This window comes from Brassica oleracea, chromosome C7 (genome assembly GCF_000695525.1).
Source record: "Brassica oleracea var. oleracea cultivar TO1000 chromosome C7, BOL, whole genome shotgun sequence".
NCBI lineage: Eukaryota > Viridiplantae > Streptophyta > Magnoliopsida > Brassicales > Brassicaceae > Brassica > Brassica oleracea.
In genome coordinates, this window is record NC_027754.1 from 16,381,481 (window position 1) to 16,400,192 (window position 18,712).

The 18,712-nt window shown below is 38.7% G+C and overlaps 2 protein-coding genes across 2 annotated transcripts; one reads left to right on the forward strand and one right to left on the reverse strand.

The window, feature by feature from the left end:
• Positions 1-2,575: 2,575 nt before the first annotated feature.
• Positions 2,576-10,380, forward strand: LOC106305803 (probable DNA-directed RNA polymerase I subunit RPA2). Its single transcript, XM_013742193.1, has 27 exons — positions 2,576-2,891; positions 2,971-3,056; positions 3,157-3,294; positions 3,495-3,571; positions 3,782-3,845; positions 3,978-4,048; positions 4,135-4,212; positions 4,297-4,342; positions 4,422-4,602; positions 4,686-4,738; positions 4,920-4,993; positions 5,084-5,201; positions 5,376-5,463; positions 5,636-5,751; positions 5,869-5,996; positions 6,102-6,181; positions 6,394-6,635; positions 6,727-6,882; positions 6,964-7,128; positions 7,200-7,274; positions 8,160-8,263; positions 8,349-8,424; positions 8,679-8,807; positions 8,886-9,026; positions 9,115-9,327; positions 9,432-9,686; positions 9,754-10,380. Exons 1-27 carry the CDS (start codon positions 2,714-2,716, stop codon positions 10,186-10,188), a joined length of 3,567 nt encoding a protein of 1,188 aa, XP_013597647.1. The 5' UTR covers positions 2,576-2,713; the 3' UTR covers positions 10,189-10,380.
• A 78-nt stretch (positions 10,381-10,458) lies between these two features.
• On the reverse strand, positions 10,459-11,475 carry LOC106305804 (chlorophyll a-b binding protein 1, chloroplastic-like). Its single transcript, XM_013742194.1, has one exon. The coding sequence runs from the start codon at positions 11,393-11,395 to the stop codon at positions 10,592-10,594; it is 804 nt and encodes a 267-aa protein (XP_013597648.1). The 5' UTR covers positions 11,396-11,475; the 3' UTR covers positions 10,459-10,591.
• Positions 11,476-18,712: the final 7,237 nt, after the last annotated feature.

An 18,712-nucleotide genomic window follows, 5' to 3' on the forward strand; every position in this document is an offset into this window, starting at 1 on the left:
GGATTTGTATGCGTCTGACCAAGATTTCAAAGAGGTTTTTCGAAAATGTTCCAAGGTTGCTTATGGGAAATACTTTCAAAACTCTGGATTCCTATTCTTTGATAACCGCTTGTGTGTGCCCCAATGTTCTTTGAGGGAATTGTTTCTCAGGGAAGCTCATGAAGGAGGTCTTATGGGACACTTTGGTGTCAAAAAAACTTACAAGGCGGTTCATGATCACTTCTACTGGCCAAGTTTGATGAAAGATGTGGAGCGGATCTGTGGTTGATGTGTAGTGTGCAAGAAGTCTAAGTCCAAAGCTTCAAACCACGGTTTGTATTCTGCCCTTCCTATTCCTTCTCAACCTTGGGTAGACATTTCTATGGATTTCGTGTTGGGTTTGCCAATGTCTAAGTCTGGACGAGATTCAATCTTTGTTGTTGTGGATAGATTTTCAAAAATGGCTCATTTCATTCCTTGCCACAAAACTGATGATGCCGTGCAAGTTGCTGGTTTATTCTTTAGAGAGATTGTTAGATTGCATGGAATGCCTAAGACCATTGTCTCTGATCGTGATGCTAAGTTCCTTAGCTATTTTTGGAAAACCTTGTGGTCTATAGGAACGAGATTGATGTTTTCAACAACTTGTCATCCACAAACTGATGGTCAAACTGAAGTTGTTAATCGAACCTTGTCTGCACTGCTTAGATCTTTGATTAAAAAGAATCTTAGACTTTGGGAAGAATGTTTACCACATGTTGAATTTGCTTATAATCATGCAATGCATTCTGCTACAAAGTTTTCTCCTTTTGAAGTTGTTTATGGATTTAACCCTTTGTGTCCACTTGATCTTTTACCTTTGCCTTTGAGTGAAAGAATTAGTACAGATGGCAAAAGGAAGGCAGACACTATCACGAAACTACATGAACAAGTTCGTGCAAACATTAAGACTAAGACCGAGATCTATAAAAGATATGCCTACCAGAAAAGAAAAGAGGTTATTTTCAAGGAAGGTGATCTTGTTTGGGTTCACTTGAGAAAGGAGCGATTTCCGGAAGAAAGAAAGTCCAAACTCATGCCTCGAGTCGATGACCCATTTCAGATCCTTAAAAAAATCAATGACAATGCTTATCAACTTGATCTTCAAGGTAAGTATGATATTTCTTCGAGCTTTAGCGTTTCTGATCTTTCTCTTTTTCTTGTAGATGATCCGAATTTGTGGACAAATCCTTTTGAAGAAGGAGGGAATGATGTGCCCCAGTCCGAGGATCAGTCCATGGAATCAGACCAGTACGAGGATCAGAACGTCCGGAACAATTCAATTGAGGTTCAGTCTTCCGATCTGGCCAAACAGAATGATCGCCCGATTGGGCCGTGTATCGGATTGACCCGTGCACGTCCGGATTGGAGCTTCAACATAACCCACGACCAGAAGACCGAATCAACCGTACTGAAGCTCGCCTTTCCCGTCCTGTTCGTCATTCTAAGACCATCAGTCAAGCCAGAACTAAATTCGATCGAGTAGAACCCGAAACCGACCGTGCCTTCTCTCTCTTAAGCCGTTTGGACCGTACTGGCGATCGTTCTGATGAACTGATCCGACACTTCGATCAGTTCATGAACTGATCCGACACTTCGATCAGTTCATGAACTTTGAGCTTACAAATCTTTCTAAGGCAAGACTCTTGAAGGTTTCTGATGACTAAGCTTCCATTTGGTCCCGAACAGTCTGTGAGAATCTCCCATCCGAACATGAAGACCGTACTGGACGCGTACTACTCCTTACCGCAGGACGAGCTGTCGGCTACATTGAATCTGGACATGGGTAGCCGAATGGTTCATTTCGACCAGTCAACATGTTTTTCTGTGCTTTGACTAGATCTGGTCAATTATCTATTTTCTATGTCTTTTTTTCATACATTTATATTTATTTCCTTTGACTACAAGTTGTATAAGTATGAGAACACATCCATGAATAAAGCTAATCGATTTTTCCTTATTCAATTTTTTTGAGTTTTTCTCTTTTGTTCTTTGCTTAGAACATCCTTGTTCTCTTGGTGAGGTTATCTCCAAGTGAATCCCGTTTCTTTGAGCCGGACTTGTGTGTCAAATCAAGCGGCCATTAAAACATCTGGTAGTATCATTGGGTCATCCGCAACCCTTTGTATCACTAAACGATCCATCAGTTCTCAATCTCTTCAGATTGAGTTCATATCATCAGATCCGGTTGAGTGTTCGATCCTTAGGATTCTTCACCGCGGGTTCGTTTGGGCCATCCCGCTAAAAGTCCATCCCGCACCGTCCCTTTCCCGCGATGCCCGCAACATTGCAGGATAACAAATCCTAGGCCCAATCCCGCCCTGCCACAGGTTTAAATGGGCATGTTCTGCGGTACAAGCCTTCGGTTGACATCTCTAATCACAGGTTCAGAAGTTCAGTTACAAAAGTTAGATGCCTAGTTTCAACTTCACCGAAATATGATATCGAATTAAATTAAAAAAGGAGAAACATTAGGGTTCAAAATTTAATATATGAGACGTTGAGGGTTATATCTGCAATAAACTTCAAAGTAGTTAAAACCCAACTCATAAACTCCTAAACCCTCCTCCTCCACTTTTCTAGCCGCCCCTCTCTTCCGCCTCAAGCTCTCCTCCTTTGTCTTCTCAATCAAAGCTCTTCTGCAAGAACCCTAATTTCGCAGTATCGGTCGCTTAGAGAGCAAACCCTAATAATCATGGTTATCAAAGGGAAAGACACGGTTCCCAACACCGAAGACTTCAAGGAGCTTCGCAATCTCGTCACGCACCACATAGAGTCTTTCGATTACATGACAGAGAAAGGTCTCGATGTTATGTTCACTCGAATCAACGCCGTCAATGTTTACGACCCATCCACCGAGAACAAGTGGAAAAATATCCTTTTTTAATTTATTTAATATTGTCTCAATTCATACACATGTTGTGTCTGATTGTCCTTGACGAATTATGATACTTAGCTTAGAAAATCCGAAAGTGTTCTCTCCTCAGAAGGAGAGTTTGAGTTCAAATTCAAGGAAAGAGTCTTTGTATCCCTTTGAGGTGAAGCTGCTTTCTTTTAAAAGATCGTTTCTTATGTATAAAATTATTATTATTATTTTTTTTTGGTGAAGTGATAAACGTTTGTTTCTTTGGATAACAGTGTCGGCAGGCGAAGGTATCGTACATGGGAGCGCTTATGGCTGATGTTTGCTTTCAGTATGACAATGGACTCGGAAGCGGCCTTGGAGCCGTCGTCAGAGAGAAGTTTGAGTTTGGTGAATTACCTATTATGCTGATGGTGGGTTTATCTCTTCTTGCAAGTTCTTTTGTTAGATGTTATGATTCTGCTGTGGCGACAAGAGTTTGCTTCTCTGGCTTTATGCTCTGATTTGTAAACTTGGCTCTTAGAACTATCAATAGAGCAAAGCTCAGCTCTATGGTTTCTCTTGGATTAGCATAGCTCTCTTCTTTACTGATCTCGTCCGTTGTTTTGTGCAGTCAAACCGTTGCCACTTACAGGGTGCTGATTGCCGAAAGCTTCTAAAGTGTAAAGAGTCAACTTCTGAAATGGGAGGGTAACTCTTCTTACACCTCCTGTCTTTAATGACATTGCCACTTTGAGGACGAGGCACGGTGTTTATATACATATATATATATGCCAACCTTGTTCATATTAGTGGGAACTTCTCTCTTGCCTACTTATTAGCAAAACATATTATGCATATATAGCTCGTGGTGTGTTTCTTTCTTTAAGTATGTTCTAATTTTGGCTTTCTGTCAAATAGGTACTTTATTTTGAATGGGATTGAGAGAGTGTTCCGATGTGTTATTGCACCAAAGCGGAACCATGTAAGCTACCTCTGATTTTTTTAAAACTTTTAGCCGTTGCTTAAAGAGTGTATGTGTAAAATGTAATCCCAGGAAGTTCCTTGTAGCATATATATTTCTCTCATAATTTAACCTAGTAAGAATCTTATGTAGCCGACGGGTATGATCCGGAACTCATTCACTGGAAAACGGGAAGGATACAGTGACAAAGCAGTTGCCATTAGGTATGTGAAGCTCATCTCTTCCGTATGATAATGATAATCTTCACCTGAATAGCAGCAATTTATGCTAAAGAGTTCTTCAATTTTAGGTGTGTTAGAGACGACCAGTCCGCTGTCACTATTAAGGTGTACTATAATCGCAATGGAAGTGCCAGAGTTGGATTCTGGTGAGTGTTAACTCAATTTGTGTAATATAGTAGACATTATCTACAATTTGAGCTACCCTTTAAACTTATTTCTAATGGACACAGGATAGGTGGAAGGGAATTTTTGCTTCCTGTCGGCCTTGTTCTCAAGGTATTGTCTAGTCTTTTTTATTTATTTCAATTCTCTTTCAATTGTCTTTGTTTAATATATGTCCTTCATATGTTCGTAGGCTCTCACTGAAACCAACGATGAGGAAATATACGAAAGCCTGAACCGTTGTTACAATGAGCATTACGGAAGAGGCGATGGATCTATTGGAACCCAACTCGTACGTGAGCGAGCCAAAATCATTCTTGATGAAGTGAGAGACTTGGGTCTTTTTACCCGGGAACAGTGCCGCAAGTATCTAGGTGATTTACCTGCCTCAACGTCTATGTACACATATCTTTAGACTTATAAGCTAATGTTTTTTTTGGCATTTTTAAACTAACAGGAGAGCATTTTAAATCTGATATTGATGGGCTGGAAAAAGAAAGCTATCCTGTTGTAAGTTTACTCAATCATTAACTTCCCCATTTGGTTTCATCACTAGAAAATATATTACTTTTTGAAGAGTCGCCTTGGACTTCTTGGAAATTGTTGTTAGGTTCTTGTTTCTGTAACTGTTGTATAACTGATGACAATAGTCTGTTCTAAAAACTTTCGTCTCTTCATTTTACGTATTTAGGTTGCTGAAGCCGTGCTCAAGAATTATATTTTTGTTCACCTTGACAACGATGACGACAAGTTCAATTTGCTCATGTAATTTCTAGCTTTTGCCTCATGTTAGCTTTCTTTTTGAGTTGTTTTTTAAGTGTTAATGTGGTCAACCTTTTCTTCATGATTCCGCAGCTTCATAATTCAAAAGCTCTTTTCTCTGGTGGATCAGACTTCTTTACCTGATAATCCGGATTCTCTGCAAAATCAAGAAATTTTAGTCCCGGGTCACCTTATAACAATTTACCTCAAGGTACATAACGATTTTCTCATATGCTAGAAACATCTAGCCTTAAAGACCGTGTGAGAGCATGTGACTTCGTTGTTATCCATGTTTTTGAATATTATAAGTACAAGCATAAGTGTCGTGCTTACTAGAGTTTGTTCATAAAAAGGAGTTGCGTAACCACCTCCATTGGTTATATAGGAAAAACTTGAAGAGTGGCTGCGGAAATGCAAAAGTACTATTGAAGAGGAGATGCGTAATGTTAAGAGCAAATTTGACTTTGAAAATCGTAAGTTGCTTTCGTTTTGTTTCCTTGTTCAATGTTCTTATCTCCTGCATTTGTTGCAACTATATGAAACTCATTTTCTTTTGCTATATTCACATTTATTACGCATGCATTTCCACAGATATCTTGTTAACTAATACCATCTACTCTGTGACGATTTATTAATTGAATGCAGATGCTGATATCAAGAAGCTTATGAACAGAAATCAACCCAGGAGTATTGGCACATCAATTGAGTCTTTGTTGAAATCAGGATGTATGACTACAAGGTCTAGTTTGGATTTACAGCAGGTAAGAACTTGAGTTGATCGCTTGCTTTGGAAGCTATAATCTTATGTAGCCAAGTTCAATTAAGTATGCTGTATTGATAGAACAATACTAATATATAGTTTTTCAACTCTTTACCAGAAAGTAGGTTACACTGTTCAGGCAGAGAGGTTGAACTTTCTCCGTTTCCTTTCATTTTTCCGGGCGGTTCATCGAGGTGCTTCCTTTGCTGGACTTCGGACAACAACTGTGAGGAAGCTGCTTCCTGAGTAAGTTCCGGCACTTTTCACCTACCGAACTCCAGATGTGTATTGATGATGCGGCCACCAAAATAGTTTTGTGTTTACATTTCCTGTTGTGTTGTGATCTTGTAGATCTTGGGGTTTTCTTTGCCCTGTTCACACTCCTGATGGGGAGCCCTGTGGATTACTGAATCATATGACACGTACTTGCCGTGAGTTTCTCTTGCTCTCTTTTTCACTTATCATTTCGTCTTCTTGCGAAATTCAGTACGGAGCATAGATGGTCTAGTTAAGCTTTAAATATGTGAGATTTATATGGAATCACGTTGAGTGAGAGTTTGCTATATTACTCGTGGTAGGACACAATACACCACTTCTTTGCGGTAACAACTTTGTATGATCTGGTTGGTCATGTTGTTTTCAGGAATCTCTTCTCAATTCGATTCCAATGGAAACATCAGAGACTTTCGGAAGATAAGAAGGTCGGTCGTTGATGTTCTTGTTGGGATTGGGATGGTAACTTCATTGCCAAAACTTGTACGAGCTGGACCACCAAAAGTGATTCATGTTCTTTTAGATGGCCAAGTTGTTGGATCTCTATCTTCTAACTTAGTCCCTGAGGTTGTCGCTTATTTGCGGAGACTGAAAGTGGAGGCTCCTTCAATCGTAAGTCTTTTTTAGCTTCCTAACAGTATATTTACTGACTGTAATTTTTTTTCATTAGAAGAGACTTCTTACGTGAATGCTTCAACTACAGATTCCTGAAGACCTCGAAGTCGGATATGTACCAACAAGCATGGGTGGATCTTATCCTGGATTGTATTTGGCATCATGTCCCGCAAGATTCATCAGGCCTGTTAAAAACACATCGATTCCATCCAACAATCTTGAACTGATTGGACCATTTGAGCAGGTAGCAAATCATGTGGATTTGATCTTCATATCCAGCTTTTCTCGTATAGAGGCAAACTAAAATAGATATCTCCAAAATCAGGTTTTCATGGAAATAAGCTGTCCTGATGGTGGAAATGGAGGAAGGAATAACTCATCCCTTGCAACTCATGAGGAAATTGATCCAACTGGGATGATAAGTGTGGTTGCTAATCTTACACCTTGGTCTGATCATAACCAAAGTCCCCGTAACATGTATCAGTGTCAGGTACTTGCTATTATATTCAATGGAGGTTGTATACTATTAAACTGTTGTTTAAAAGAGTTAATGTAATACAGATGGCGAAACAAACCATGGCTTACTCTACTCAAGCACTCCAATTCCGTGCTGACCAGAAGATTTACCACTTGCAGGTCAGTTATAATTTACCTAAAATTTTTCACTTAGTCAAATTCCTCATTTTGTCCCATGCCTCTGTGGTTAAAATAGCGCCTCATGCTCTGAGGCGAGGAGATGGTCAATCTCGCCTCTAGCTATAGCGATCGCCTAGGCTCGCTTTAAGGACTTGAGGCGCCACCTGATAAATACAAGTGAGATTAATAGTTATCCATTCAAGGTTATATATTCATGTTTATCCTTAACCATTAAAATTAAAAATAATCAAATCTTCATAAAACTAGCCTTAAAACATCGATTTTAAGCCACAAAATCTGCAAACAAAACTAAACTTAAAAGTTTTAAAGAAAAAAATCTGAATTCAAAACGTCATCATAACTCAAAAACAAACAGAGCTTCAAAACAAAGTCATAATAAACCCATAAACAAACTCAGAAATAAACTCAAAACAAAGTCATCACTAAATTAGTCCAAATCATCATAGTAGAAGATTTAGAGACTCTCTTATCTCTATAGTTTAGGCGTTAGTAGAAGATGAAGAAGCGTAGAGATATAATGATGCAAAATTGTTGTCATTAAATTAGATTTTAGGTGAATTTGTTTTGGAAACATAAAAATGCCAAATAAATATTTAATTTTAATCATAATTGCTTGTTTTAAGCATGCAAATATAATTTATTAGGAATCTTACCTTAATATCCAAAAAGCGTTGAGGCTTGAAGAGGCGTGAGGCGTCCAAGGCGGCGTGAGGCGTCCAAGGAGCGTCGCCTTCATGAATTAGCCTCGCTTCAAGTCCTCAAGGCGACAACCCACTTTTGGACCTCGCCTCACGCCTTAGCTCGCCTAGGCGTCGCTATTTTAAACACAGCCATGCCTTGTAAAATTATATTTGTATTCCACAGACTCCTCAATCCCCTGTGGTGCGCACGAAAACGTACACTGCATACAACATTGATGAGAATCCAACAGGGACTAATGCAATAGTTGCTGTCCTGGCTCATACTGGGTAAGATAATGCTTTCACGTGTAAGAGCTTGTTATTATTTCATCAGCATTTTCTCTTATGCTTTTTCTACATATCTGTCTCACAGATTTGATATGGAAGATGCTATGATTTTGAACAAATCATCTGTGGAGCGGGGGATGTGTCATGGGCAAATATACCAGGTTCGAGTTCCCATTCTCATTTTCTATTGAACATTCATAAGAAATATCTAGGTTTGGTGCTTAAGCTCAGTTGCATGAGTTTCCTTGTCATCTGGAACTGTAACAGTATAACATAACCCTGGTCAAAGTCCTCTGCACTCGTTTCTTTATTAAACCTTGTAGTTGCAGCGAGGGGTTAATTATCATCATACAACGTATTACTCAGCATTTTTTTTCCTGTGGATTTCTTACTATTTGTCCTCATGATCTTGCAGACAGAAGCTATTGATTTGTCAGATCAGAAAAGCCGATCGGGTAGTGGTAATAAAAGGTTTAGGAGGAATAATGCTGTCAAATCCGCTCATCCTTGTGTTGATGCTGATGGATTACCATATGTTGGACAGGTAAATCATCGCTTTCTATGTGCTGTAGATTAGTTTCCTTGTTAGCTTTCAACTTAGCTCTTTGAATCTTATGTGCAGAAAATATATCCAAACGAGACGTATTGTAGTATCTATGATGGGGTAACCAACGATTTTAAGCCCATGAAGCGAAAAGGAACAGACCCTGTCATCGTTGACTTTGTTTCTCTTGACATGAAGAGCAAGAACCATCCTCAGAAGGTGAGGTTCACTAACTCCTTCAACTACCTCATAAACAGAGTTCTTTTTTTTTTTGGGTTAAAATCTAATATTTCAAGGATCATCGCAGGCAAACATTCGATTTAGGCATGCCAGGAATCCCATAATCGGTGACAAATTCAGTAGTAGACACGGTCAAAAGGGTGTTTGCTCGCAGCTTTGGCCTGATATTGATATGCCGTTCAATGGAGTGACTGGAATGCGTCCGGATCTCATCATTAACCCTCATGCTTTCCCATCAAGAATGACAATTGCTATGCTTTTGGAATCTATTGCTGCTAAGGTATCCATAGAAACCTGTTTGATTCTTAGGTTTTGCTCAGACACTGATGCTATGCAGTGCATCTTCTGTTTCAACCAGCTTACATTTTAATGTTTATATTACAGGGAGGTAGTCTGCGTGGGGAGTTTGTAGATGCAACACCGTTCCGTGATGCAGTAAAGAAAACAAACGGAGAAGAAGAGAGCAAATCCAGTTTACTTGTTGATGATCTTGGTTCCATGTTGAAGCAAAAGGGATTCAATCACTATGGGACAGAGACATTATACAGTGGTTATTTAGGAGTAGAGCTCAAGTGTGAGATATTTATGGGGCCTGTTTACTACCAAAGGCTGCGTCACATGGTCTCAGACAAGTTCCAGGTTTGTTTTCATCCTGACATGGAATCTCCAACTTGGTTTTGTCTAAGTCATATATTCTGGCTTGCAGGTTAGATCTACAGGAATGGTTGATCAGCTAACTCGTCAGCCAATCAAAGGAAGGAGACGAGGTGGAGGGATTCGATTTGGTGAAATGGAAAGAGACTCATTACTTGCTCATGGAGCTTCCTATCTATTACACGACAGGCTCCACACCTCTTCAGATCATCACATTGCGGATGTGTGTTCCCTGTGTGGAAGCTTGCTGACTTCTTCGGTTTTGAACGTTCAACAGAAGAAGCTGATTCGAGAGATTGGAAATTTACCACCTGGTAGGACTCCAAAGAAGGTTACTTGCGCTTCTTGCAAGACAAGCAAAGGGATGGAGACTGTCGCAATGCCGTACGTGTTCAGGTACTTGGCTGCAGAATTGGCGTCAATGAATATTAAGATGACTCTTCAGTTAAGCAACAGTGGTGAAGGAAGCGACAGTGAAGGAGTCTAGTTCATGGGGGCATATGTTTTATGAATATTGTCTTAAAATTTTGATGGATTAGCACAAGATATGCTTCTTCTACAACAACTTTATTACTCTTGTTCCTTTTCTGGTGTTAAAATGATTTGTCTTAGAGATTTATAAACCAGTGGATTTGATTATTCAATACCATTAATCTGTATGATGACATGTTTAATCAAATTGCTCGTTGTTTGTAGGAACAACGTTTGCAATTGAGTTATCCCAAGAACATAATCCATTTAGATTTAAGATATTGAGTTGGGGGGAAAAGAGTTATTTGATTAATAGTAAAGCTGTAAATCATACAAAAACTTGCAGGTTTTACATCTAAACAACATCTCCCTCTCTCTTATTACACTCATACTGAAGCAAATACTGATAAGAACTTGGCTCACTTTCCGGGAACGAAGTTGGTTGCGAAGGCCCATGCGTTGTTGTTGACTGGATCAGCTAGATGGTCAGCAAGGTTCTCCAAGGGTCCCTTACCAGTGACAATGGCTTGAACAAAGAATCCAAACATAGAGAACATAGCCAATCTTCCGTTCTTGACCTCCTTCACCTTCAACTCCGCGAAAGCCTCTGGGTCGGTAGCCAAGCCCAATGGGTCGAAGCTGCCTCCTGGGTAGAGCAAGTCCTCGGCCTCTCCCAAGGGCCCGTTTCCTGCAACTCTGTAACCTTCAACGGCTCCCATCAAGATCACTTGAGTAGCCCAAATAGCCAAAATGCTCTGAGCATGAACCAAGCTTGGGTTTCCCAAGTAGTCAAGTCCTCCGTCGCTGAAGATCTGTGAGCCAGCCTTGAACCAAACCGCCTCTCCGAACTTGACTCCATTCCTGGCCAGCAACTCCGGGAAGACGCAGCCTAGGGCTCCGAGCATGGCCCACCTGCAGTGGATAACTTCTAGCTCACGGTTCCTTGCGAATGTCTCGGGATCGGCTGAGAGACCGGCGGTGTCCCACCCGTAGTCTCCTGGGAACTCTCCGGTAAGGTAGCTCGGTGGCTCGCCGGAGAATGGACCCAAGTACTTGACTCTCTCCGCTCCGTACCATGGGCTTCCTGATGGACCCTTCGGCTTGGCGACGGTTTTCCTCATTGTCACACGGCCGCTTCCGAGGACATTTGAAGCCGCTGGAGAAGTCTTCACGGCCTTTCCGGCGAAAGCAGCGGAGGAGAGAGCCATTGTTGAGGCAGCCATTGCGGTTGATCAGTGCGGCGTAAAGTAAAAACGTTTATAAGTTGTTGTTGTGTGCCAAGAAATGGGTGGTTTGGTTCTGATGAGCCTTTTCGGTATTTATAATATAGAGTCGTCATCTTGTCTTATCTTAGATTATCAAGTCTTAATATTGTCTTATCCTATAATATCAATTTCTAGTGTTTCTATTGGCAGTTGACATATATTTTTGGTGCTGACGTGGTGATTATGGATTCTACTTAGTATCTCGTAGTTGATCTGTGAGTGTTTAAGATGTAGATATCTTGTAGTGTTGCAGGCAATGTAAAGCATCCACTCATAAAGTGCCACGTATAAGACTTGATCTCTCTATCCTTTTGAAATCCTGAGAGAATCAATGTGAAGCCAAACACAATTTGTGGATAACTGCATATATTACATTTTCATTGAACCTTTTCTTTATATTATATCTTCTTTCTCTGAATGCAATATCTTTTGTTGGCAGCTTTCGATAACATAATATTTGGAGTCCTGATAATGGTTAAAGCCCCGGTTCTGGTCATGGTCATACGCCAGAAGTCGGCTCCTCCTTCACACTCTTCCAAAGGCTACAATAAGCCAATTCCAATTCCATCTAAACCGTAATATACACCCAAAACCATCTAAACCAAATTAATATTGAACCAGAACCCATCTCAACATATGTGGAAGAGGTGGGAGAATGTATTGAATACGGATTTCTCAATCGTTTCTAGCTAATGTTAAGAGCTAAGGCCTAGACTAGGATGTGAGAAGAACACTGTTTGACAAAAACCTGAAGCTATTTTGATTTATATAGTTGTTCATGATTTGATATCTCTCACTTGCTTAGGTCATTTGGGGCTTTGGCGTGTATTTAACTAACTTTTGGGATGCCTGTTTAGAAAACCCTGAATATAAATTGTTGAGTTTTTATTTTTGTAGATTTTCTGAGTGGATGGAGGAGAGGAATAAAATGTTAATTACTGGCTCATAGCTTGCAGTTTATGTGGATCTTATCGCCAAGACTTAAAGGCTTTAGCAATCGCTCAAAAGTTCCTCCGGAAAGTAGACCCAAACTTCAACATCATGGACAGTAATGCCAAGAAGCTGGCGGATTTGATCGTTGAAGATTCTCCTTTAGGTTTACAGTTTAAGTGGGCTAAATTATCCCATAAACATACACTCTCTCTTTTTTTTTTTTTTTTGAACACATAAAACACACACACTTTCTCATCTTATAGATAATCCTGGCGCTTGTGGTAAGTTTTGCATCATTTGCTTGTGGGTGTAACTTATTGAATAAAGCAGCGCATCTCTTGTTGAATTTTTTTCCTCCAAGAAAATAACTGGAATCGTTACTCGACTGATTTAAGATGAATTAACAATACATAATCATGCATAAGAAACAAAAACAAAGAAACTTGAGATTACGTTCGGACTCCTTGGACTATTATTGGTTTAGCAAAGAAAGAAAACACGTCTTTTTGTAATAGTTATGAAAGAGAAAGTCTAGTCAAGATCAAATAATTAGAAAATTCATTAAAAATCTCCGTACTATATATGGGACATTGGTGATTGGTGCATGAATGAATGTCTGTCGATGTGAGGTCCCAGAAGATTGAGAAAACAGAACATACATAGATTTGGTATGTCGGCTTAAAGCTTACAAGTGCGCTCTAGTTAAAGAGTACGTGAATTCATGTCTGCAGCATGCATGGGCTAATTGAGTAATTTTAATTGTGTTTGTGTGTGTGTGTATAAAGCTCTGTAAAACTGATACATGAGACACGTAAATTACATTATATAATGTATCTTCATAAAAGTGGCTGATGAGTAGGTTGTAAACTGGTAATGATGGAGTCACTGTTGAAAATATTGAGAAATTCATGATCGAAACATGATGTGGGTCATTGGGTGAATGCATCTTCTACTGCTACTTTTACATAATGTTCTTTTGAAAAGAAAAGTCCCAAGGTGGTGTTACCGTTTAGGAATACGACGACGCACACAACTTGTGGTCTCAAAATGGTTTGGCAGCAATGAAAGAATCAAAGCGAAAGTTAGTGGACTAGCGACTGCCACATAGGACCAGCAAAACGATGAAATCAGAATCTCAAAAGCCAATGAGAAAAAAGATATAGATTATTTCACACATAACAAAGTCACAATATCTCTATTTAATCCGAACATATCCCAACGTTTTCAATCACTCTCACTCACAAGTTAGTCACCCAAAAACCCAAAAAAAAAACAAGAATTATCAATGGCCGCTTCAACAATGGCTCTCTCCTCCACTGCTTTCGCCGGAAAGGCCGTGAAGACTTCTCCAGCGGCTTCAGATGTCCTCGGAAGCGGCCGTGTGACAATGAGGAAAACCGTCGCCAGGCCGAAGGGTCCATCAGGCAGCCCATGGTACGGATCAGAGAAGAAGTAGTGCAGGGATCTACAGAACATGTTGGCTACGCGGTGGTGCAGGGTCGACTTCTGAGACAGGGGAAACTGTTTCTACCTCAGACATCAGCTCTTCGCAATATCATAATGCGAGAGTTCCACAGTGGGAAGATAGGAGGTCATGGGGGAGTGCTGAGAACTCAGAAGCGTATAAGAGAACTGTTCTACTGGAAGGGAATGATGACAGAGATAAAACACCATGTGGCGTCATGTCAAGTATGTCAACGACACAAGTATTCCACCTTAGCTCCGAGTGGGTTGCTTCAGCCTCTTCCGGTTCCCGAGAAAGTGTGGGAAGACATTGCTATGGATTTCGTGGAAGGGTTACCTAAGTCTGAAGGATACAACTCGATATTGGTCGTCATTGATCGACTCACGAAATACGCGCATTTCCTCAAACTGAAGCATCCGTATAATGCAGTGGACGTGGCAGGGATCTTTGATCATAAGATCTTGAGATTTATCTTGCTGAGCCACCTAGCGAGATAATGAGAGTAGATACATATATTGAACGAAAAGCTGTGGGTCATCCCAGTGAACGAAAAGCTAACAAAAAGGAATAAAGATTGAGAATTATGCGCAAAAGAGTATTAGGGAGTAGACCCGAGACGGAGCAGATATCGAAAAATTTACAGTATCTATGATTCGCTTTGTCTCAAACGAATATCTAAGTTTGTGATTTGCATTGATCAAGTCTGAATATTCGAAGTTCTTCTGAATATTTGCGGATTATACGATTTGATCCGCCAATTATATTTAAAGTTAAAATAATATGTAACATTAAATTAAACAAAACAAATATTCATAATAGCAATTTAAAATAAAAATAATAATATCATATTAACAAACTAACATTTTAAGAGAAATTGTAAAGCAAAATTTAATATTAACAAGCCTAATAAAAAAATGCATATGATAACATTTGACTCAACATGAAAATTAAATTGGATATGCAATAACTCAAAACAAAAATTTGAATAATAATTTTAAAGAAAAATAATAAAACTGTATCATAAAATATGTATATATATAATAGTTTGAATACACAATTACATTGCATATATATAAATATATGGATCAGGTCAGATATCCAATTTTGTAAAAACTAACATTTATGATTTGATTCAGTTTTTACGGATATTATATTATACGGTTTGCTTTATTTCAAAGCTTTATTGATATCTGAATTTTTCGGATCAAATCAAAATGAATAACATATCAAATCAGTAAAGCTTTACAAATGAAAAAGCACATAATCTCAAGATCTATGACATTGAAAAAAAGGAGAGAAATGAGTTGCAAAAGAGAGGGAGAGCGGTGTTGATACTGACGTTATTGAAATCCATGAGGTGTAGGGGTGATAATTGTTTGTATGTAACCTTATTATCGTCTTATCCAACTTGTAGATGGATTCATATCAAAGATAGTTGATATCTTGCATATTTACATGTTTTTAGCTTTCATATCTTGTACATTTTGATCATATAGATTAGGAATTGAGAATTCGGCCAAAAAAACTTCAACTTTGTACGAATTGCCAAAATAAACATGAACTTTTGAGCTGACCAAAAAAACACCAAACTTTCATTGACTTTAGAATTAATTAACAATGTTTTCGCTGACTTGCCAATTTAGCACGCCGTCAACAAATTTAACAGAAATATTTGACATCGTTTATTGTTGGCGTTAAGTGAAACGACGTCGTTTTCAAATGAGATGAAACGACGTCGTTTTATATGATTTGAAATTAAAAATATGTAGACCCCTGGATTCGAACCCAGGTTGGTTGGTCAAATGGCAAGGTATTTTACCACTAGACTACTCACACTTTCAATGTACTTAATAACATGTTTACTTTTATTTGGTACATATTAAATATAAAAAATTCTCTAAAAACTTAATAAGATCTTTAAAATTCCAAAAAAATAAAAAATAAAGAAGATTTTTATAAAAAAAATTATTTTTCTTTTTAAAATAAAAAATTTTATTTTTCTTTTTAAAAAATAAAAACTCTTCCAAAATTTTTTAAAAACTTAAAAAGATCTTTAAAATTCCAAAAAAATTGAAAAAATAGAAGATTTTTATAAAAAAAATTATTTTTCTTTTTAAAACATTAGTCCATGGCCGTCTGTTAGGCTATTTATTAGGGTTTTGTATCATTTTAGAGGCAGACTTGCCTAGAGACCTTTTAGACCTAGTTTGGAGGAGGCAAGAAGCCACCATTGAAAGAGGAGAGCTTAGGATTGGAGAGATAGATCATCTACTCCAAAACAGAGAAGATCTTGAACTCCCTTGTTTTCATTATTTCTGTTACCTTTACTATTTATTTTAGCTAAGTATTATTCAGACCATCATAACCATGTGTTTCATGAATATGTCTGAGTAGTCCTTACTGTTATATTTAGGTTTCTCAAATAGGTTGATAAATGTAATACTGACATAACAATTGCTAGGGTTCTTAGAAATATAGTTCCTTCATCTAGTTGTGCTTAAAGCTAAGTTTAGGCTGATCTCCCTTTAAACTTAGATCTTAGGATTAATTGGGATTAAGCCATTGCTTGACTCAATACCTGAAAATAACTAGAATGATCTAACTGACTAGATACAGACGAGAGTTGGTCTATTAAGTTAGAAAATATAAATCAAATTTGTCCGTAAAGCTTTCTGGAAGAAATATCGATCGACGCAGCGAAAGCCCTGTCGATCGATATTTTGAAAGGTGTATCGATCGATATTCACAAAGAATTATCGATCGAAACTTTCTCGTGATTAAAATACAAGAGTTGAGATCCGAGATCCATATTAGATAATCAAATAGATTATATCTTAATTTGAATTCAAGAACAATTAATATTAATAAACCCCTAATTTTCCAAGTTAAGTTTTACTTATCATACCTGAGAATATACATGAATCTAGCTACTTCAACCAACTGTTAACAACCTCAAAACAATCAATCGAGCAATAAATTTGCTCACCAATCCATTTACTGCTTTTAAAGCTTATAAACCATTCAATCTAGATTTATTTAAAGACCATAATCTATTGTGTAATTGATATCTTGCATATTTACATGTTTTTAGCCTTCATAACTTGTACATTTTGATCATATAGATTAGGAATTAGGCATCTTTAGAGTCCATATTGCATGCATTGTCCTTATTAGGTGTTGGAGAGTGCTATGGAGTGATTGGAGATGTTTGGGAGCATTGTGATTCAAAAAGAAGTAGAAAATGATCATTGGGCGAGTAGAGGAGCTGGAGCGACCTACTGGAGCGAGGTGAGCAACCCGCTCTAACCTGGAGCGACCTCTCGCAGCGACATCATCAACCCGCTCGGCATTTCGTCGCGATACGAGGATGATCTGGAGCGGGCGAGCGCAGCGGGGTCTGGATGTCGCGCTGCGACTTGAAGATTCAGATGACGATTCAGCGGGGAGACGCAGCGGGGAACGGGAGTTGCGCGCTAAAATCCAAAAATACAATCGAAGCTGGAGCGGGGTATGGCAGCGACGTCACGTACACGCTCGGCATTTCCCACTTAGTCGGATTTCTATGTTTTAATAGGCTTTCTCAGATTTGTTGACTGAGCCCACTAGGGTTTTAGGAGCCATATAAATACTTTTTAGATCCCAAAGTTGGGGGATATCTTCTTTTCTCTCTAAGAACACATAAACCTCTTTAAAGAAAATTTGGATCTTGAATCATTTTCCATCTATATTCTTTGTGTTTGTGTGATTATCTTGCTCTTTAATCATGTTTAGCCTTGAATCATCCATGGTTTTGGGGTTATCCATGTCTATTAGTGAGTAGACTAATATTGGATTCATGGGCTAGGGTGATTAAGGGTGATTAGAGAAGATCTAGGGTGTTTAGTGTTAGATTTACTTGTTTCCTTACTTGTTGAGGGTTTTCAATGCTATTTTAGTCTTGATCATAATAAAATAGATCTCTAGGCATTTCCTGCCCACAAGGTGTATGATGTAATGCCTGAACCAACTCTTCAATGTTTTTAGCTTGCTTTACGTAAGAGATTAGTTGCTAAAGGAGTTAAGATTGCTATTAGACTTGTTCTCCATGTTTGCTTTACTAACATTCAACCTAAGAGATTAGACGCTTGAGTTGCTTTACCAAAAGAACATTCATCTAGAGATAGAGTTTGTTTAGCTTAGTGTCTAGGCATAAGGAAAGTATTTGATTGATAGCTTGCCACCCTTAGATTGGATCTACATCACCCAAGATCAAATGCCTAGCCCCATGAGTTCTCTTGCTTCATATTGAGAAAGAAAGATCTTTACTTTATTGCATTAGCTTATTAGTTCTTAGTTCTTAGTTCATACCATCTTTAAAACCCGATTGCACTTAGCTTAAGAATGAACTTGCATTCCCTTTGCTTTAGAATCACCTAGAATTGGTTTGACAATCTCTTATACTATAACATTTGATTAGGAGCCTTGAAAACTCTTAACATCAAATTGGCGCCGTTGCCAAGTTTTAGGTTGATTGTGACATTGAGATTTAGTCACTTGCTTGAGACTAAGTCATTTTTCTTTTATTTTATTACTGATTCTCCTTCTCCTCTCCCTTTGCATTTCAGGTGTATGAACTTGAGGAGCATAGGTTCATCAAGCCTAGTTACAAGAGTTGAAGACATAATTGCACTTGAGAGGGAGATAGCAAGAAAGAGAAGAGAAGAAGAGCAACAAGCTCACTTTCAGAGATCGGGGTTTGAAATGGAGCACAATCAGAATCAGCGTCATGATGGAGTGGCCCAAGGAGCTGCAAACCTTAGGCCACAGCATCCACAACACCAAGCTAGAGCCATTGGAGCCTATGATCAACCTCACATTCATGGTCATAGGTTGGGAAT

Excerpts from the sequence above, each read along its gene's own strand:
- LOC106305803 (XM_013742193.1), top strand. The coding sequence starts at position 2,714 with ATGGTTATCAAAGGGAAAGACACGGTTCCCAACACCGAAGACTTCAAG. Across the intron at positions 5,464-5,635 it reads CAAATTTGACTTTGAAAATC|ATGCTGATATCAAGAAGCTT; the intron begins GTAAGTTGCTTT and ends AATTGAATGCAG. Across the intron at positions 9,027-9,114 it reads GCAAGAACCATCCTCAGAAG|GCAAACATTCGATTTAGGCA; the intron begins GTGAGGTTCACT and ends GGATCATCGCAG.
- LOC106305804 (XM_013742194.1), bottom strand. The coding sequence starts at position 11,395 with ATGGCTGCCTCAACAATGGCTCTCTCCTCCGCTGCTTTCGCCGGAAAG.